Source organism: Carcharhinus amblyrhynchos, chromosome 14 (genome assembly GCF_965287045.1).
Source record: "Carcharhinus amblyrhynchos chromosome 14, sCarAmb.v2.hapA, whole genome shotgun sequence".
Taxonomy (NCBI): domain Eukaryota; kingdom Metazoa; phylum Chordata; class Chondrichthyes; order Carcharhiniformes; family Carcharhinidae; genus Carcharhinus; species Carcharhinus amblyrhynchos.
In genome coordinates this window covers 35,701,332-35,723,611 of record NC_137337.1, presented here as the reverse complement: position 1 = coordinate 35,723,611, position 22,280 = coordinate 35,701,332, and the positions used below count along the sequence as shown (strand labels likewise).

At 42.0% G+C, this 22,280-nt stretch overlaps 1 protein-coding gene across 5 annotated transcripts in view; it reads left to right on the top strand.

The window, feature by feature from the left end:
- trim9 (tripartite motif containing 9) overlaps nt 1-22,280 on the top strand; it is a 75,169-nt gene that overhangs the window by 22,033 nt on the left and 30,856 nt on the right. For all 5 annotated transcript variants that reach the window (XM_080202680.1, XM_080202677.1, XM_080202678.1 and 2 more), the window contains exons 2-5: nt 8,389-8,484; nt 11,168-11,290; nt 15,953-16,063; nt 17,846-17,999. In XM_080202680.1, coding sequence (XP_080058806.1) covers nt 8,389-8,484; nt 11,168-11,290; nt 15,953-16,063; nt 17,846-17,999 — 484 coding nt within the window. The remainder of the gene's footprint in view (nt 1-8,388; nt 8,485-11,167; nt 11,291-15,952; nt 16,064-17,845; nt 18,000-22,280) is intronic.

Sequence of the window (22,280 nt, the reverse complement as noted above, 5' to 3'; positions counted from 1 at the left end):
CAAAAAATCATGTATAAAATGTTTCAAACTATAGAAATACACATGTGGTGCAGCATGGTTATTTTGACAGCTTTTGCCAATCTATTATTGGTACTTTTTAAATTTGGTATTTTTGAATTTGTTTCTTACTGCTAAATTTCCAATTCATTAATTTGCAATTTCAGAAACACCACAATGAAAAGAATTCCATTTTTGTGAACTTAAATTTGATTTTAAAATTGTAATGATGAAAAGAATTCAGCACCTATTTCTCAATTTACCACTCCCAACAGCAACTTCATTTTCCAGCCTATTTAACCTAACTATTGCTTCTATCTGAGTTTTTATGATGCAACCATTGCAATTTTGTGGGGGGTTTTTTAGGAAATGCATTGTTTGACTCGCAGGATATTATAAGCTGTGCAAAAACATGTCAGAGATTTGGAAATGTCTGAACACTGCTGCATATAAAGTGGCTGAGAGGAATGATCAGAATAGTGAGAAAGATCTGGCAAAAAATGCAATGCATGTCAAATTGCTGTGTTTGAAGGTTGAAGGCTCTGATTAACTTGCACATCAGTTATAATAGTTTGCATCTTGAACAACCCCAGTTGTAAGTGTAAATGCATACATGAACAGTAGGTTTAGATGTAAAATGAAATATTGTTTTTGTATGGACAGTGGACATTTTTTTTCTATGTACTTGTTGAGATTAGCCTGCGATTCCTCTCTTAATTTTAACAGACGGAAAACCACTTGGAACACAGTTCTTCAATATGATTGCCTGCTATGTTTGAGGAGTGCCAATTTTTCCCATATCATTAATCGTTGTTATTCAGCTGTAGTGTAAAAATTCCTCCCACAAGGAAGGAGAGAAAATTGAAAGGTGCTTACCCAGTCTGTTGTAATGTATTTTCTAACAGCCAGTTGCAGTGGAATAAATGAATTTCTTGGAGGCATTCAGTTGCTTTTACTGCGTTCTAAGTTTAAAAAGTTTTAGAAAAGAAACAGTCTGTGAAGAATGAAAATAAATTACCATTTCTATCTATTGTATTTTCATATTCTAACTGTGATTGCAGAATTGTGTATAATGCTGAACAATTGAGGGTCGATCCTTTCATGAAAACTCAGCATTGAATCAATCAATTGACCAGAGCAATTATGTCTTCCGGATGCCAGATAGGATCCTTTTTAATTTGATTGGCATCTTCAGTATATTTTCATCAGTCTTCACGCTATAAAGTAGTTAAATAAGTGTTGTGAGGTGCAATATAAACCTAAGAATAGATATTGCCTGTTAGCTATTCTTGATCTTTTTTAAACTATCTTGATGCATTTGCAAATGCAATGTGATCACAACTTTAAACTTTTTAATCTCGATTGTGAGCCATGTCCAACATTTTGTTTCCTAATATTTTGGTTCCTTCAACTGTCCTGCTAAAACAATTGAATAAAATAGCTAATTTTGCAATAAAAATCTGAATGTCATTCAGCACTGAAGAAACACCAATTTCGGTATGTATACAAAATACCAATCTATAACTTCATCAGATCTTTTCATGCTCGAACCAATCACCACTATTTGGTTCCTGAGATATCTCACCAGGTGTTGTATTCAGCTGTCCGCAGTTGCAACATTTTTGGGGTTGGGGGAGGAATGAATTTTGGGGAAAGTGAAGGTAAAGGCTAAATGTTTACCATGAGTCTCGCTGAACAAGAGAATACAGGGCAGATTACTTCCCTTGCTGAATTCTGTGTGTTATTTTGGTGAAAGGATGAAAAAAGGTGCTGATTGTATATTGTGTTCATAAGACAATCCTGCCTGAAAGTCTGGATTTTAGCATACAGTATTTGGACTGAATTACCATAATTTGAATTTCCTGAGAGGTGTTAAATAGACACCTCCAGATTTGGCACCCAAATACTGACTGTGGAGCTAAATAAGTTGAGGCTCCTCGCACTCTTCCACTGAAGGTGTTGAGCGCTCTGTTTGATGCAACACCAGATATCACTCTAATGTTGGATCCTGTCACCATTGAAGATGGTGCTTCCAGCTCTGATTAATTGTTTAATTGTGCACTACTGATGTGACAGGACTGCAGAACTTTGAGCTGATTCACTGGTTTTGACATCACTTAGCTCTGTCTATAGCATGTTGCTTCCACTGTTCAGCATGCATGTATTTATATGTGGTATTTTTATTAAATTGGCACCTCGTTTTTAAGCATACCTGGTGCTTGGACTTCAGTAGGACCAGGTTTCTTGGACTTTAATAGGACCAGGCTTGATTTGCTGGCTTGACTGTAATGATCAATAATGTTATAGATTATGGTGAAATAGGGTTCTGCTGCTGATGATACCCAGTTTTCAGCTATCGGACAACCTGATTGGTACCAGTAAGTAGTCTACACCACTCTAGAACTTTGCCATTGTCCCATCACTGGTGGCTGAAAACACAGACAATGATGAGAGGCATCGGTAATAATCCGACTAATTATATTAATTTATGCCACATAACAATTGATAACTGTTCACCCAGATGCATGTATCTAGTTTTAATCAGCTGTATTGACTTTGTTAGATATTCTTGTCATCTTAGTCCAAAGAGGTCGACACAACAGAAATAAATCCCGATGTAGTTATAGTAGCCATTTTGATATGGTTAGAAAGCTGATATGCTTTAAAAAGTCCTTTCTAAAATAGAGTCCGTTGAGAATGACATCCCATATAGTTTTTAAATTGACACCAAAGCCAGTACGGAGTTAGCAGCAAAGTGGCATTCTTACTGTGGGGTCTTTTGCAGCAGTGTTAGGTTAAGCCACAATTCCCAATACAGTTGACATTTGCAGTGTAAAGAGCATTGTTTGCAAGAAGGCATTTTTTTTTCTAATTAGTAGTAATAGTGGAGCTTCAGAACATTGTTAGAACAAGCTAACGGGCAATTTTCCCAACTGAATCTATAGTTTCTGACACTGATTCCGAGCCCTCTGCTGTTGATGTTGTCTCCTGTTATCTGGAATGAAAGTCAAGTCATAAGAGTAACAACACATCTTTAATTTATTGTCAGCAAGATTGTTGCTCGTCCATTGTCATCGATGAGGACTTCAACACCATTAGTAATTCTGAGGCTGGTTGTGGTGTGTCCGAAGGTGACTGATCAAGTCAATTCGGGCACGGAATATCCTGGCACATATTTGACAGATTGTGTAGGCAATGTAGTTGTTGCGCTGGTGGCTCTGGACTTGGACAGCTCGCGCTTAAGTTGTGCTTCAGCAATGCACCTTGCTACATTAGCTTGACAGCTCTTGTGGATGAGGCAGCGCCAGGGTAGGGTGGTTTTGTGCCAGCGTTTTCCAGGTGGTCGTTTCAATGTCAAGTGACTTCAGGGAGGCTTTGAGTGTGTCTTTGAAACATATCTTCTGCCCTCCATGTGAGCGTCTTCCAGTAGAGAGTTCCCCAAAAAGGAGCTGCTTGGGTACGCACTCGTTAGGCATACGGATGACATGACCTGCCCACCAGGTCTGCGCTCTCATCAGCAGTGTGTGGACTGATGGTAGACTTGTTCTAGAGAGAACTTCAGTTTCTGGTACTTTGTCTTGCATAATATTCTGTGAAGACAAGTCATGTGGAAATGATTGAGCTGTCTTGCATGCCTTCGATACACAGTCCACATTTCGCAGGTGTACAGGAGGATAGTGAATACCACGGTGCTATAGACCTTCAGTTTTGGCTGCTGAGCTGATTCTTCAACATTCCCATACAGTGGAGCACAGTCTACTGAAAGCAGAACTTGCCTTTGCTATTCTGCAGTTAACTTCTGTATCAATAGTCAGTGCTTGGGAGAGGATGCTGCCAAGATAAGTGAACTGGTCCACTGCCTGTAGTTTCTGCCCTTTGATTGTGATTATGGGTTCTGTGTATGGTGTATGAGGAGCAGGCTGGCACATGACTTCGGTCTTTTTAATGTTGATGGTGAGTCCAAAGTTGTCACAAGCCGTAGAAAATTTGTCCATACTGACTTGCACCACTGACTCTGAGCCAGTATACAGGGCGGTGTCATCAGCAAAGAGGAAGCCTCTCAGAACAGTCTCCTTCACTTTGGTAATAGCTTGAGTCTTCTCAGGTTGAAGAGATTTCCATCCACTCTGTACTTAAGGCTGATTCCAGCAACACTGTCCTGGAAGGCATCATTCAGCATGGCAGTAAACATGTGTGGTGCGAGTACACAGCCCTGTTTGACGTCATTGGTGACTGGGAATGCCTCAGAGGATTCTCTGTCATCCAGTACTCTGGCCATCATGGAACAGGCATACCATCTGAATGAATTTGGGGGGGCAGCTGAACTTTGACATGATCCTCCACAGGCCTTGTCAGCTGACAGTCGAAGGCTTTCATGACGTCAACAAAGATTGTGTAGAGCTCGCGATTCTGCTTCTGACACTTCTCCTGATGTTGGTGCGCAGCAAAAATCAGGTCAATAGTCCTGCGACCTTTGCAGAAGCCACACTGTGACTCTGGAATCAGGCCCAGCTCCAGGTGAGTGACCAGACAATTTAGCAGGACTCCTGCGAGGGTTTTTCCTGTGATGGAGAGCAGCGAGATTTCTTGGTGGTTGTCGCATACTTGCTGATTGCCCTTCCTCTTGTAGAGGTGTATGATGGAAGCATCTTTTAAGTTCCTGAGGAATAGATTCTTGCTTCCAAAAGCTCTGGAACAACTCGGTGAACTTCTGAACTTCTCAATAAGTACAGGACCAGCAGCTTTGTAGATCTCTGCGGGTATGATATCTGCCCCTGGGGCTTTGCCACTGCTTAGCTGGCTGACAGCTTTCGTGACTTCGGCTACTACCGGATCTTCCATGGCACTGTTGATATCGACCTGGGGAATCCTGTCTACTGCCTCATTGTTAATAGATGATGGTCAGTTGAGGACGGCTTCAAAGTGTTCAGTTCATCTCCAGGATCTGAGCCCTCTCTGTAATGAGTTGTACCATCTGTATTCAGGAGGGGGATACCCTTGAGAGATTGAGGTCCATAGAGAGTGTTGAGGGCTTCATAGAACCGTTCCAAGTTGTTTCTGTCAGTGTATCCCTGTATTTCATCTGCCTTGGTGCTCAGCCAGGCATCCTACATTTTATGCGGTTTGTTTTGGGCTGTCCTGCGAGCACTAAAAAAGCATTTTTCTTGGCAGCTGATGATGGGTCGTTCGGACAGGCCCGATGAAGACTTTTTAACAAGTAGAGCCTGTATCTCCTCATCATTCTCATCAAACCAGTCATGCTGCTTGTGGGTAGAGGGCCCGAACATCTTCAGCATCCCTGAAACATTCCCAGTCGCCCTCAGCGCTGTCTGTGAGATATAGCTCAGCAAGCTTGATTTCTAAGTCTTCAAACTGTGCTGAAGCTATCTCGGGGTTCTTTGGCTTGGCCGCATTGATTCTGTTCATAACCTAGCTTCCTTGTGGTCGCTTATTGGGTCTGATGCAGAGCCTCATTTTGGAGACAAGGAGCCTGTGATCTGTCCAGCAGTCAGCACCACACATGGCCTTGGTCGCTCTGACATCCTGCCTGTCTTCTCCTGACAATGATGTAGTCGATAAGATGCCAATGCTTAGAATAGGGGTGCATCCAGGAGGTCTTGTTACGGGTAGGCAGGTGGAAGGTTGTGTTGGTGATGAGGAGGTCGTGTGCTGCATAGGTCTTCATTAAGAGTAGGCCATTCCTGGTACACTTGCCCACTCCATGCCTCGCAATGACTCCCTGGCAGATTGCAGAGTCACATCCTACCCTTGCATTGAAATCACCAAGCAAGATCAGCTTGTCGGTACTGGTCACTACCAATATTGGGGGGCCAGTTTTTCATAGAACTTGTCTTTCATCTCATCCGGGTTGCTCATTGTGGGGGCATAGGTGCTGATCAGGATGGTTTGACTTCTGTTCTGTAGAGAAAGCTGTAATGTCATAAGCCAGTCGTTCACACCCTTGGAGAGACTATCAAGTTTCTGAACAAGGTGACTCCTGACAGCGAATCCAACTCCAGCATCACGACGCTCATCGCTGCCACTACCGCACCAGAAAAAAGTGTATCCACCACCAGTTTCAATCAACTGACCTGCTTTGGCAAGATGAGTTTCACTCAGGGCTGCAATTTCAATGTTGTATCTGGCAAGCTCTCTGGCAGCTAAGGCTGCTGTTCTCTCTGGTCTGTCTGCTGTTGGGTTATCTAGAAGCGTGCGCATGTTCCAAGTGCCAGTGGTGAGCGGTGTCGCCTTGTGTTTTATTTTCTTTGTTCGTCTGCAAGATGGGATCCCCGCCAGTCACAGTAAACTGGTCAGGGTATAGTGAAGCAGGCAGTGTTTAGGGCACCTTTTCTAGCCCCTTCCTCATTTTATGGAGGTGAGCAGTGCATTCCTGAAGAGGGCTGCTCAGTCGCCCAGCTAGATGCCAAGTTTCACTGCTGCTTCAGTCAATGGAAAACGACCATTAGACCTGAGCCACCTGTGTACAGGTCCATGACTACAGTTCCCAGTGTATCCACACCTGCTGCTTTGTCGCTCGCCCATTGCCACAGGACTTCAAAGGTTGAACAGGACTCTGATAATGATGGTGTCGAGACTAGCGCTTGATTGGATTAAAGTGAGGGAGAGTTGCGCAGCGTCAGCCTCACTCTCTTCCCAATTCCCATCTGGATCCAGTGGCAAGACAAAAGTCACGATGGCTGGAGATGGGACTAGGCACAGTGGATGACCAGGGTCTTCTGTATTTTGTTCTGCTCTTCGTGATCCACGACACTTGCAGAGACCGCCTTTTTGACCGTTGGACCTTCCATTGGTCCCATCTGCTCAATTCGCCGCAGTCTGTCTCCACATGCTGGGATAGATATCTCCCTATCTCACTGAGGGTTAAGACCCGTGGGCTACCCTTACCTGGTCTAGCCGGCTTGTCAAAGCCATTGCCTGGGGTGTGGCCACCGTCGCATGCAAACAGCTACAGGGAGCCACTGGTGAGAGCTGAGTGCCAGGTGGGGACAAAGAATGGACAAACAGCCCTGAAAAGGACAGACATGTTCCCCCACCAGAGGTACTACCCCTCCCTCAGCAAAATAGTAACAGCATGGAGGGAGGAATTTAACAGAATGGTGAGTCCATTTGTAAGCACTGTTTCCAGGAAACTTGCATAGTAGATTTAAGGAAGTTTCACTCATCAACAACAATGTTCTTTCATCCATTATTTTATATAATCATTAAAGAAATAAGCTGAGTTTGAATGTATCCTTTTTCATTTTGTAAGACACTTCGGTGGCTGCACAAAACCTTATCCCTAAAGTTGAACTGAGTGATTCAACCCAGTACAACATCCCTCTCAGAGGGAGTCTTTTTGATTAAAACCAGGACTGTGCCATAGCATTCAGGCAATTTATTACCTTTTTCCATTTTCTTAGCTTTGGATTCATCATATAAATCTATTTTGATTTGTGTAACTGGTCATGTAGGCTTAGCTTTGGCACAATTCTTACTCCTTCCCCTCACACTCTTCACATACTGTTGATCTCATAGATAATTAAATTGTTACAAGAACCACGTAAGTTTTTAATGGTCAGTTAAATTTTATTGCAGGCTTGAAATAGACTGAGTTCCTTCATGCACCAATACATTTTATAAAGATTAAAGAATAAAAAAGCAACATATCTTAATATTTTGACTTTTATAGTACAAAAATGAGCTATGAGGAGAGGCTGATGAGCTATGAGAAGAGGCTGAATAAACTAGGCTTGTACTCGTTAGAGTTTAGAAGAGTGAGGGGAGATCTCATTGAGACATATAAGATGATGAATGGGATGGATAGGATAGAGGTGGAGAGACTCTTCCCGCTCAGAAAGGATAGTAGGACTAGGGGGCACAGCCTCAAGATAAAGAGGGGGGCGGTTTAGAACGGAGTTGAGGAGGAACTTCTTCACTCAAAGGGTGGTGAATCTCTGGAATTCTCTGCCCGTTGAAGTGGTGGAGGCTACCTCGCTAAATATTTTTAAGACGCGGGTTGATGGGTTTTTGATAAGAGAGGGGATTAAGGGTTATGGGGAGAGAGCGGGAATGTGGAACTGAGCCACGACAGATCAGCCATGATCTTATTGAATGGCGGGGCAGGCTTGAAGGGCTAGATGGCCTACTCCTGCTCCTATTTCTTATGTTCTTAAAATGCTACAAAACTAAAATATTTGCAAGGGACTGCTGTTTTTATATTTTGAAAGGTGCTGTTTTGCACTATGTATAAAATGTCAGCATGGACTGTAACATGTTTCTGATTCACCTACCGTTGTAATCAGGCAAGGTTGGCAAATGTACACTCTAATCTGGCTACCTGAGCTTTTTTTAAAAAGCCATTTACTAATGCTGGAGTTTATTTGTTTTTAGAATCAGCTATCTCAAGCCTTGAATGGATTGTCAGAGAAGGCAAAAGATGCCAAAGAGTTCTTGTCACTGCTGAGGAATATGGTGCAGCAAGTCCAGGTATGTGTTTAATTCTTTGAATTAATTTTTGATAGTAATTAAAAATACTTTTTAGTGTGGTTAAATATACTAATGTGGCTTACATTTGTATCAATTCCGTGTCCGCATGAATTGTATTTCAATCAAAATTGCATTACTGTATCTAAGGTGCTATGAGATGTAACTACAGGAAGTTTGCATTAGTTTGTGTAGTAGGAACTATAATGTCAAAACTACTCTCTTTCTGGTTAGATGATAATGGACAGAAGAAGCTCAAAATTTAGTTGATCCCCAAGAATAAAATGTGTTCTTCAGTGTGCTCACTGACTTCCTGTTTCCTTGTATGAAACAGGTTGGACTGGGTTTTTCTCCTGAAGAAACTGTTCTGCCTTGGCTGTTGAACCATGATTTGTATTGTTTAACCATACTTTGAAAATCTTCCCATTAATGCTAAAAAAAACACCCTGTTGAAGATGCTCCAAACCAGACTGTTTTCCTACGGTGGGCTTGAATTTTCATGGCGTTGTGGTGACTCCGTGGAGTGTTTTAAAATAGCAGGCAGGACCCAGATCTGCAAGTCCCACCCGCATCTTCAGTATTTCCAGTATTGACATCAGTGTGAAAGGAAATGGGGTGTAAATTGCAGGCACAGCAGTTATGTATCAGAGAGGTCAGAACAAAAGTTGTGATTTTTTTTTCACCTCAACACCTCCAGAACAGTGTATGATACACAACTTGCTACTAGAGGTGGGAACAGATATAAAGGTCGGGGACACTGGCAAAACAAGGCCAGTACGATTGAGTGAGACGCAAAACCAGGTGTGTTTCTTGTTTTTCAACTCTCTCCCAATTTCACCATCTCGCCTCTCCAAAAGTTGGGTTGAACGAGATCTCTACCCCTGCCCCCGGTTCTCCCCACCCCCTCCCCCCTCTCATCCAGTCCCTGGCCTGCTAATCAAATACAAATAATTATTTGAATAATTTATTCAGCTCCCCATTGATTTCTGGTGTGGAGCTGATGACACTGGAAATCCGACAGCCGGAAATGCGTGGTGGCTGTGGAACCCAGCGGGAAGCCCGCAACATAGCCTCCGCTTGAGTCTCCCAGCCCTCTGCACTGAATTGCAGATTCACACCACCCTCGGAGTATTTTTTTCTCAAATCCCCTCTGGATCTCCTGCCCCTCACCCTAAAACTATGTCCCCTTGTAATTGACCCCTGAACCATGGAGAACAGGTGTTTGTGCTATATTGGAAGCCAAGTGCCCTTGTAATCTGGCAGGGAGTTACACCTGACTCGTTGACACTTTGTCCAAATGGAGATAATGCTTTGCAAAGGACTTTTTTTATATGGACACCAGCAAGTTATGCAATGACTTTGTTTGAGACACTGCTCAGCCTGACAGTAATGATGATCACTTGAACGTGACCCGCTGGATAGTACAGCAGGCTGGGAGATTCGAGTGGAGGCCGTATAGCAGGCTTCCTGCTGGCTGTCACCGCCTCTGCAAGTCTGTGGGCACCGGATTTCTGGTGCCATCAGCTCTGCATCGAGAGATTTGTGCGGAGCTGTATAAATTATTCTACTGGAGATCCAATTAACAGGCCCGGGACTGCAATCTCCGTCTGACTCCAGCAGGGTTTACAACAGCTCCCCTAGTGGGGGAGCCGGCAGCCTGATCCCGCTGGAGTGAAGGGGGTTCCCTGGGAAATTGAGAGGAGGTGCCCCCTGGGGCAAGGCCAGGGAAAAATGGCAATGTCTAGGGGGCATCTTGACACTGCCCACTGGGCATTGGGCGGTTCCAAGGGGGCAAGGCCTCTGGGATGTGTGACTGGGGGGAGTGGGGATGGTTCTACTGCCAGCAATTGGGGCTACTGGGAGGGGAATTGAGAGTTCCAGGGGAGAGAGATAGGGACTTGCAGTGTGGGGAAGGGTTTTAAGTCTGGCCCGGACACATCTGTGAGGGGGTGGGGTGTGTGTAAGGCAGTGATCAGGCTGTGGTGTGGGGGAGTGGTGTCAGAGGGGCTGGCCAACATTCGGGAAACTCGCGGGGCTGCTGCGCAGGTGCTGACAAATCAGTGCATGTGAAGTGGCTCGCTCAGTGCTATGCTGCCAGCCTCTCCAGCGGGAATTGGCCCTGCCCACAGTCTTTTTGCATGAATCATGCAGAGCACTCTGCAGTGTAGAGTGTGGGAGATTCATTTTGGAAAATCCCGTTGCAAAAACCAGTGGGATTTACTCCAGTTTTTAAGCAAATTCGACAGGTAGAATTTTTTAGGGAGAATCCCACCCATATTTTTTCCAAGGATTTTTCCATCAGACCTAAGATTATAAAAGGGCAAGTTCTCCTCGATTGAATGATGCTATTTGATTGCCATTTACAAGGACTTCAACAGCACACCCTATGGACAAGTGTAGTAACACCATTGGCAGCATCTCAATTTCAATTTTAACTGAGTATATGCAGACTCCAGAAATTACTGTCAGTTTCAGAAGAGTAATGATGACAAGGGCTGACAAGTTCATTGTCGTTGCTGCTGTAAAGTCTGAGAATATGATTCAGGATGGCGGTATGTTCATTGTGGGTGAGTGAAGGGTGTTGGCTTGTCCTGAATGTTTTATGAATTCATAATACAATCGGCCTCTGTTGTACTGTGTGTTCACATTTGCCTGGCTCTCTGTGTGCTATTTCTCTTGTTTGCAGGAAAATAGTGTTGAGTTTGAGGCTTGTCTTGTTGCCCAGTGTGATGCTCTCATTGAAGCTTTGAACAGAAGGAAGGGACAGTTGCTTTCCCGGGTGACCAAAGAACATGAACACAAACTTAAGGTTGGTTCTGGTTTTTCTGCAATGTTCCAAACCAATGGCAATATAGTGAAAAAAAAGTGTGACTATCATGTTGCATCAATGCACTTTACCCATTTAATTCATGACCTCCACTTCCTTGGTGGTGCTGTCAGAACTGACAGACTTGTAACTTCTTGCTGCAGTTGCGCAGCTCAAATGCTTTCTTTAGGTGGGCTTTTACTCTGCAACTTGTGGTAACAATTCAGCCAAAATATTGTGCCACCCTCTCTGGCGAGCAAGGCAAGCAATGGTGTCTCCCCTCAAGCAATCAGATTGATGAATCCTGACTGAGACATGCAGAGGTAGAGATTTGTTTTAGACGGGTGTGCAAAATTGCCTGCTGTATGTAGTGCTTGAAATTTACTTGCATTACCCGTGTATGACAAACTGCCAATCCAATATTGTCCATTACATGCCGCCTGAGATGAATTTCTACCCTGCAGTGCAAATTATAATCATTTTAATTCCAAATTGCTGTCAGAAATGAAAAAAAAGGGATTAAGCAACAGAGAACAGAAAAGGTTTTGAATGATTTTTAGAATCTCCAACAATAATTAAAACCTGAAAGAATATTAGATTCCACATTCTTTTAAATGTTAATTTTCAGCACCAGAGAGGTTATGTGGCAGTAATTAAGACTTCTTCCACTGTTAAAAATACATCTTGCAATGGAATGAATAAGCCTTAATTTAGTTTGCCATGTTTGATGGGCATGTGCCTTACTCTTCTACCTGTTTCAGTGCTGAGCCTTTCAGCATGGTGTTGTTAAAGCAAAAGTTTTGGCGGAGTAGGGAATTTTTCCAGTAGCTTCCTAATTCCCACATTTTAATGCACATGTGCAGTTGCCAGAAGTTGCTATCTGATTTTACTCCATCATTACGGTGAGCACTGATAACCTCTGTTGTTTCTACTGTCAGATTCTATAATTATTATGGGCAAGTTCCATTCAAGTGGATGTGATTTTAAAATTTCACATGCCTATGCTATAACTGATCGAAGTTCAGTACTCCTACATGCATTGATGTATCGGAATTATTAAGGCAGTTAGTAAAGGGTAGAAGCGCCCTAATTGAAACCCTTTCTCATTTTGTCATGTTCATATGGTTGAAATAGTGACTGATAAATGCTCATGCTAAATCTGAATTTACCTCTGATTTAATCACCGAAGTTGTATACTGTGATGAATTTCAGCCCGGAAGCTGTAACCATCAAGCAATATTTGCCACTATCTAGTCAAGATAAATAAATTCTCAAACAAAGAATTTATTTCATTAAAATGTCTATTCTTTGCATAATGCATTTTTCTATTATTTTGTTAACTGGAGCAGAATTTTTATCTCTAATGTTTTGGCTTAACAGTAGCTGATTTTTTTTTAATGGTGTAATTGGGCGTAAAATGAAATGTTTTGGAAGATTTTTCATTTTTCCATTTTTTTCAGTTGCATGGTTTGATTTTTATTTTTAAATCTTGTTCAGTGATGACTGTCTTTAAAAACAGCAGCAGTTTCCAATTTATTTGGTATACGACTGATATTAATTTTTGTGTGATTATATTAGGCACCATGTTAAGGTACTTTTTTCTTTCATTTACTATGATCTTTCCACTTAACCATGTTTTACTGTTTTCACTTTGTAATTTATTGGATATTTTAAATAAAGAATCAGGCTGGTAATTTCAAAGATGTCTATATACAAGTAAAGTCGCAGCAGGTCTCCGCTTTAGTAGTGCAGATGCATTATAGTTGCCCATCTGCATCCCTCGCACAAAAGTTATTGGAATTGAGTATAAAGGTTGATAAAATGGGCTTTACATTCTGTGGTGCTAGAAATGGGGGGGGGGGTGCGGAATAGTGTAGTGGTAATATCAATGGATTTAATCCAGAGGCCAAGCCTAATCTGCTGGGGACATGGGTTAGCCTAATCTGCTGGGTACATGGGTTCAGTTAATAAATCTGGAATATAAAGCTACTCTCAGTGAGAAGTATCTATTGTTGTAAAAATCCATCTGGTTCACTACTGTCATTTGGGGAAGGAAATATGCCATCCTTACTTGATCTGGCATACATATGACTGACTCTTAATTGCTGTCTGAAATGTTCAGACGCTGGTAAGGATAGACGACAAATGCTGGCCATGCCAGTGATGCCCAAATCTCATTTTTAAAATGCATTAAGATAATCTCTTCCCACCCACTAATTAAACTTGGCCTCACATTAGGGAAAGTTTATAAATCAGGTGCAGGGAGCTTTTCATTGAAGGGAATGATCAGAAGTTCTGAATGCAAAGACTTTGAGGAATAGAGCAGATGCTTGGGAAGAATATGTAGAGAAATTAGTTCTATCATCTAACTTATTGGCAACTACAAAAACATCTGTCATGTGGATGACTGTCTTTATTTTGTGAAGATGGTTCTGCATTCTCCATTCTACTGTGTTGTCTATTCAGATTACAATCTCTACAACCCTGTTGAAGTCTTTCTGGACTGCTACTGTTAGATCCCCTGTATATCCTTTCTGAGACCCTTTCCACCATATGTGAATGTTGCCTCAACTGGGATTCATCACCTGACCCATTTCTATAACTCGAGCTACATGTCTTTATTTTCCATTCTCGTACTCCATTTTCCCATTCCATAGCCTTTATTACTTGTCCACCATCCTGGATATTCAACCAGTTCTTGTATTTTCCAGTAGACTTCCCTATCCTTCACACAATTGTTGCATCCCTCCAATTATTTGATCCTTCTGGGTGGTATGACACCGGGGAACCCACTTTCCTGTTCTTCATGATCAGTTGCTCTGTTGGCATCTAACCCTTGATCTATCATATCTTATCCCTCTGTCTCTAACTTGCAAAATATGAGTATGTGATGCACAAGGTGCTCCGTCCTCCTCTGTTGGTCTGTATCCAATGGAAATGTATCCTCCAGACATGTGCTCACCTTTCCAGTGAGTTCTCAATGCGTATATTCTTCACAACTTCAAGATGCCACAACTGGTTGAGACCCCTGCACACGTGTGAAGTATTGGGTCCTGGGTGATGGGCTATCCACTAAAAGCTCACTGTGACATTCATCAGAAATCCACAAACTCCAGCTGCAGAGCAGTACAATGCTTCCTATGGCTCCATGAGGATTACAGTAGAGCAGCTAAAAATGACGTTTAACTGCCTGGACTGCTGTGGTGGAGAATGACAATATACATTTCAGAGGGTTTCTCAGAGACATTGTAGACTATCTTGCGCATTAGAAGCGGATAACTTGCCAGCCACAGATATAAAGGAAACACAGCCCTCTTCAGATGAGGATGAAAGGGAGGATGTACCAGACCATGAAGGGCTGCCCTCCCTCCATGCTGAAAAACATTGTGTTTTTTGTCCTCATGAGAGTCGCATAGATCTAATGCCACTATTCTACTCACTCTGGTGGTGTAGGACAAGTCATTGACCTTTATCCTGCATTGGATCCAGGTTGATGATGTTGCTGAGAAGCACACGTCATGCTGTCCTCTGACAGCTAGGGAGGAGTACCTGTAGGGAGGCATTGTTGAAATCTTTGGCCGTGCATTTTCTACTCTTGAGATATTTTCCAGCTGAAGGTTGAGGTGATGCTCCTGGGTTCAACTCAGCAGATGCCACACTGGTACTACTGTAGGCACTTAGTGCATGTCTGGGTGCCATTTAAAAATGGCATTTGGTCTACTCTTCTATCAATTAACAGTGGGTACAGTGGCTTTCTACCCATCCCTACCGTATAACTGACCAGGTCCTGGACCTTAGCGTACTTTATTGGCCAGCTGCTGTGTGATCATGATCAGATAGCCATTTCCATCACTACCAGTTGTACTTTCTGCTTCAGGATCCAGTGTCAGCACCTGTGCTGGGAGATCTAAATTCCACCTACTATCTGGAAACATGTTGTTCCTCAGGCTATGACGACATTTTTCAGTTGATTACATCTGATCTGAAAATAAGCAGAAGTATAAACTTTAGAACTGAGAACTTTTGAACTTCATGGGTAAATTAGTTTAAATGAGAAGTAGATTTGAGAGTGAGAGAGGTTATATGAGCATGGGTACTTTGTTTCCTTCATGCTGCAAATTCAAATAAAATTTTAATGGTTTTTTTTCCCATTTCAAACTTCAGAAAACAAATTCAGGAAAAACATGCTAAATACTTGTAAATGAATTTTAAATTGTTTTAATTGAATTTATTTCTGTTGTCCAGTGAAGTTATTTGAAAGTCGGACTGATGTTTACAGTATTTGTAATTTATTCCATTTATAATGAATTTGCAGGAAAAATTGTTCACCGGTTTATTTCTGACTGGGGAGAGTAAAGGAAACTTGCCTTTTTCTCTCAAACCAACCAATTATTTCATTACCACTGCACAGAATTCTTAGACATGTTTTTGTCCAAACAGAAAACTGATCATCACTTTCTCACTTTCTGTTTACTGTCACATAACAGGGCATGAGATATAATAGCAACAGAGACAAGCCATGCAGTCCAGTCTGCCATTCACTAAGATTATGGTTGAATTTCTAACCTTTGTGTTTGATATTTTTGTTTATATTGGATTATTCATTCTGATAACTTTGTACCCAAGCTATTTGCAAAATCCTGAGAATTGGTGATATTTTTGTAGGTGGTCAGAGATCAAATCAGCCATTGCACAGTCAAGCTGCGCCAAACAACTGGCCTGATGGAATACTGTTTGGAGGTAATTAAGGAAAATGACCCCAGTGGCTTTTTACAGGTCAGTATGTAATCACCAGTGCGCTCAAATTACTGCTTGTACTATTCAATGATATTCAGTGATTTGCATGGGTTCCCCTGATTTTGTCCCTGTCAGTTTTAACTAGAGGTAGCAAGTGCTGGAGAATTGCTAAATTATTCATGCATTAATGTGGCCTCGTGGCTCACATGGAAGTCTTTTTGCATTTGATTTTTGTCTCTATGTTCAAACCAATACGCATGAAATTTTATAACTATTCATCTATCTACCAAATTGTATGCTTTTTTTAACTCTTACTTAACCTTGCAAAAATGCACATTGTTTGATTTAATTCCGGCCTCACTGTTGAGAATAATATTAGCTATAGTAACTAAGATTGAACAAATATCCATAACTAAAATTCTTACCTCAAAAGTCTGAAAGACATGTTTGTGTGCCCAGTTTCAGTCTAATATCTTTGAAGTAAAATGCGTCATGCAAAGTTTCCATGCTGTAAACCTCTATGATTCTAATGAGATTCTTAATATTGGGATGAGATTTAATTGCCCTGTTCGCTGTGGGCACAAATGGCCAGTAAATTTTATGAGTGGACCAAAACAGGGTTTGTGCTGGCGAGCTATTGGTTTGAGATCTTCCATGAGTGTTCTGCCTGAAGGCAGGTCCTTTAGCTTATTGTCTGTTGATGCCCCATCCTGAGCTTGGGGGGGGGGGGGGGGGGGGGGAGGGCATCGCTCTCTGGTGTGCAGGGGCAGTTTTTGTCAGTGATAGTTTGCCGTTGCCTTCCACTCTCAGAAGGTGAGGAAACAAGTCTCAAGTCTGCATCAATCGGGAAAGGACCTGTAGGGCCCGATCTTACCATTTTGATTCTAATCTGGGCACAGTTCAGGTCTGACTTGGAAAACTGCTCTCATAGAACATTACAGCGCAGTATAGGCCCTTCGGCCCTCGATGTTGCGCCGACCAGTGGAACCAATCTAATGACCCTCTAACCTACACTATTCCTAACTATAATCTAAACTCTCAGGCGCCCCCATCCGCACTTAGCCTGAAAAAAAACTCGTGAGTCTGAATCATGCTATAGATGGGGCTTATCGCGCCTGAGATGCTGCAGCTCCGAAGGGAGCTTTGATCTGTGCATGCACAATGAAAAGAAAATGTGAAAAATACGCCCCTGTCACAAAGCTTCCGGGCTGCAAAAAGCAGATAAAATGGCCAGGGGGTGATGACCCCCACCGACATCAGCCCAACCCCCTTATCCACCCACCCACCCTACTACCTAGGCCGATCATGACCCCCCCCCCCCCCCAAGCCATCAAAAACTTTGAATTTACCTCTTCGGAAGCTGGAGCACCTGAAACAGACTTTTGCTGAGCATGTCTGTTTTCTGCTGATTCTGGAGGGCGAATGTGATAGTAAAAGGGGTAATGCTGGTAAATTTTGGCAGGCAGCCCATTAATCACTGTTGCACCTGCTTTGGGTGCTATTCAGATTGTGGTCATTTTCGGGCCCTGGTAAAATGGGCACTTGCGCAGACACGGGCGTGGATTGCACTAATCACCTCATGCCTGACTTTGTCAAGTTTTCTCACCCATTTTTGGGTACAACACAATGGCAAAATCAAGCCCGTAATGTTGGAAATATTCTGACCACAGCCTAATCATTTAGCCAACAGAGCTAACTGAACCCACCCCCTACCTTTAAGAGCGCGTGAGTCATTATTTTTGAAGTCTAGTATTGTAGTGCTAATGACCTGCATATTACTTGGATATGAATGTAATTCTGACTGGTTAAGTTTGTTTACAGATATCAGATGCTTTGATAAGGCGCGTACATTTTATTGATGAACAGTGGGGGAAAGGCATACTGCAACCTCGCATGAATACTGACTTTGATTTAACGCTGGACAATGCATCACTGCTGCAAACTATCCTTCAGTTGGACTTCGTACAGATGAAAGGTAGGGATCAGTCTAGAGAGCTGTGGGCCAGGATTTTCAAAGGGCCACAAGGTCAGGATTTGGTGCAGACAGGCTTTTACAGTTGTGGTCCTGAAGCTTGTCTCTGACGGGATGGAGGGATTGTGTTTGCAGCCATTTAAATGGCCCTTTGTTAAGAACCCTGTCTATACCTGAGTACCATTTTCAATTTGTTTTTCAGCAAACCTGTCGAGTTTGCCACAAAGCCCAAATAAATTTCTCTGCTACTGTCTTGAAATCAAATCTGTGTGGCCAAATATCACAGGCATGAGTGCTGGTCCTTATCTCATTGTCCAAGGCTGCTGTCTGCCTTGTCCCACCAACAGTTCCAACATTTCCTACATTATTCTAATCGGTAAGGTAGTAGCAACCCTGCAGCTTGGCCCTTCCTGTCGTTGCCGCTGGTGTCAGGCAAACAGCTCCACTTCCTGGAGGCGTTCAACACTCTAATTTGGGGTCCCAAGCTCACCTCCAGCCCAGCTGGGCCACTTGCATTTAAAAATCAAAATCCGAGCATGACCCCACATTGAAAATCCAGCTAGAGATCTGAGCATTAAAAATGTTTTTTTGGCCAGGTAAACCAACTCTGATTTCTAAAACAGACAATTTTCAAATGAGTTGGTCAAGAAATTGAATAATTTTAGCTTAATGGTTTCTTCCTCAATTTCTATACTTTGAAAAGAATACACTGGCCATGCCTTATTTTATATCTTATCAGTAACCACTTAAAGTGATAGAGGTAAATTCTACGTATAGTGGCAATGTATATTTGGACAGCAGCGAACTATTTACTTAAACATTTGTATGGGAGGAGGAAGGGACAGCATTTCTCATATTCAGGAAAAAAGTCTAAAAGGATTTTTTTAGTTTTTATTTCAATTCAATCAAATCAAGTCCAATTCAGAGTCTCAACAAGTTGAGACATTCCAGCTCCAAGCTGACAAGATGTGGAGATGCTGGCGTTGGACCGGGGTAAACACAGTAAGAAGCCAAAGGGGCAAACCCTAAAAGCTTGCAAGTTTACTATCAAATAAATTGGTTGGACTTAAACCTGGTGTTGTCAGACTTCTTACCAAGCTGACAAGACAAGGCTCTCACCTCCTGTCTTGGGCTTGATCTACATGATCCAAGCTGATTGGAGTAGGGATAGCTCCTCCTCCAAGGCTTGATCTTATTTGCATCTTAGCCAAAAGGCCGAGATGCCGTTTTAAAAATTGCTTCAAACAAAGCTAAAATGTAACCTAATGACTTCAACCAAGCACAGCATATCGATACTACACTTAGCCAAAAGGCCAAGAAACAATTTTAATTTAGATTTTTAGACCGTTTCAAAGATAATAGTACATGTTAGGTTCGGGTGCTGAGCAGACTCTCATACACATCGAAGCCAAACTAGGAGATCTCTTTAGGCTATTTGGGCCTTGTAATAGATGTCTCACAACTCCTGTCTACGTACACTTCTGGACATGAGTGTGTCATAGGAAAGGTTCCCTACTGTACCGTAGTGTAATTATTCATGAAAATTAGTATTAAATGAATATTAAAATAATTATTCAAAAATATGCAGATAATAAAGATGCAGATACAGGTTGCAGTATTGTTAAGTATGTGCAATTGTGTGAACATTGTAATCGCATGCACCCATGACTTGGAAAATCCCTACAAGATTTCTAAAATAACCTTTAACCTATTGCATATCCACATTTTTTTTGTTGTGGTTTGACATATTACTATCAGAAACCACTGTAATTAGCTTTTCCAAGCCCTCTTATAATTGGGATATCTAGCCTCAGGCTAATAAAATTAATTTGAGAATTTTTCTTTGCTGAAGTAACAGTTTTTCTAGAATACTCTGTTCATAACTGTCTTTCTAATTGTATGACTATCTGTCATTTAATCCTTTGCATTTGTAATAACATTAAAACTTGATGAAAATCTCAGCTTTAGTTTTGAACAAGACCTACACAATGCCACAGATGCTTAAAGGAAAAGTATTTCAATAACTTTGGGTCAACAAATGTAATTGAACAAAAATGTTCCATATAGGCTTAGTTTTTTTGGCTAGTAATAAAAGCATTTGAGGTTTTATGTGATGTTGAAGGTTGACGCAAAAGCTAATTTGACATTACCTGCTCCTTTTTAGTTAAGGACTAATTATAGCTAGAAGACCAAAGTAAAAAGGACTCTTTTATTTTGAGGACTGCGTTAACAGCTGGGAATTGAATGGGCATTTTAAAAGAATAGATTGTGGAGTAGGGTGTGAGTGCAGTAAGAAATTCAGTTATTGAAGTTAAACTTCTTACATTGCACCAGTAACTATCAGGCCCAGATTTTCATCCCCATGTTGTGCACGCAGAGTCAGGAGTTCCAGTGAGTTTGTGCATAAAAACTGAATATTCGTGTTTAATTTTAACAAGGTTGCTGTACCTCTCCCAAAGGTATCCCGTGACCCTACCCAAAGGCTTACTGTACCTCTTCACAGGGATACCCTGACGATCCAAAGGATCCACCAAGTTCAAACCTCCTCTTACTTGGTTGGCTCTGTGCACTCCAGCATTCAAGCAGCTTAGGGTTCAAAAATCCCTCTTCAGTCGAGGCTTTTGATCATTTGAATGCCCAGCTGCCTTTGCATTTCAGGCACAAGTGCAATCCTGCCCCCGCAATGATGGGACATGCTGTGTTTTTGGGCTTATGAATTTCAGCCATTTCTAAGATTTTTGATTTGAAGGAAAGCCCCTCTATCTTGGTGAAAATATGGGCCCCAGTGTAAGTTTGTAGATTTTTCAGCGACCAGTAACCAAGAAGACTTTTCTCCCCGGCTCTTCGTCGTGGCATGTCTCAGCAAATCCTGCAGATATATATTTGAAGATGGCACTGGGTACATGAGATTGACAACTGGGGAAGCGTGGCTCAAAGCATCCCTCTGAGGTTGTCATAAGAATAGCTTTATTCATGAACAGAGTACTTAAGGCTTGTGTAATGAGCTGCACGTACAAGAGGAAAGAGGGAGATGGATTTGACTCTTCAGCATAGATATTATGTAGGTTCAATAATAAAGGACAATTTCAAGAATCATTACCAGCCCCACTGAATGTATTGAGCATATTTCAAGGTTAACTGGGCAAAACTAATGAACCTAACTGTAATTGTCCCCCAGTTCAGAGATATTGCATGATAAGTGAAACCATAAAGTTAATCACATGAGGTATAAATCAAGTGCTAATATGTTTGCCATTGTATATTTTACTAGTAGCGGTCATATTGCTTATTCCTTTAACTTAGTTCAATTTTTTAGCAAGTACTGCATCTATTTTAATTTTTTTTTCTATTTTGAACCCTTATGAACTTAAGTCCTTTTTCTATGTTCCCGCATTAGTCCTCTGCAGGTAGAATATTTACTCCCGATTTCAACTACGTTTTGTGTGGAAAACATGTTTCCTGTTTTCACATGTTAATGGCAAGGGTCTAATTTTAAAATGATAGTCTTTTGTTCCGGATTTCCCCACCAGACGAAATGGCTTCCCTAGCACATCAAGTCCATTTGATCATTTTAAGGACCTCATTTAGATCAAGAAGATCAACCCCATCAAGAACAAAGGAGCCCATTTGATTGATACCCTATCCATGACCTTAAACATGCATTCTTTCCACCACCATCATACAGTGGTAGCAATGTATGCCATCTCTTCTATAAGATGTACTATAGGAACTTACCAATCCTCCTCAGACAGCACCTTCCAAGACCCTGACCTCCACTTCAGAGGAAGACAAGGGCAGCAGAAGCGTAGGAACACCACCAAATGCAAGTTCCCTCTTAGCAACGCACCATCCTAACTTAAAACTGTATTGTCATTCCTTCACTGTTGCTAGGTCGGAATTCTGGAACTCCCCTCCTCATAGCATTGCGTGCGTATCTGCACCACATGGGCTGCAGAGGTTCAAGAAGGTGGTTCATCACCACCTTCTTGAGGGTAATTAGGGATGGGCAATAAATGCGGGCCTAGCCAGTGATGCTGACACCCCAGGAATGAATGAATAAAACAAAATCACCCCTCAATCTTGGAAACTTATTGCATTTGTGTTTCAGTACTATGGGTGAAATTTTGCTTTTTTTTTTGCAAAAGTGTCAGCTTGCATAGAAAAGTGTAGCCTGCTGGCTGAACTGTTAACATTTCCCACCACTTTATTTGACACCTTGGCCAGAATTCTCCACTGTCATATGCCCCACCACTAATGTCAGGGAAAACAGAGAATTTGGCATTC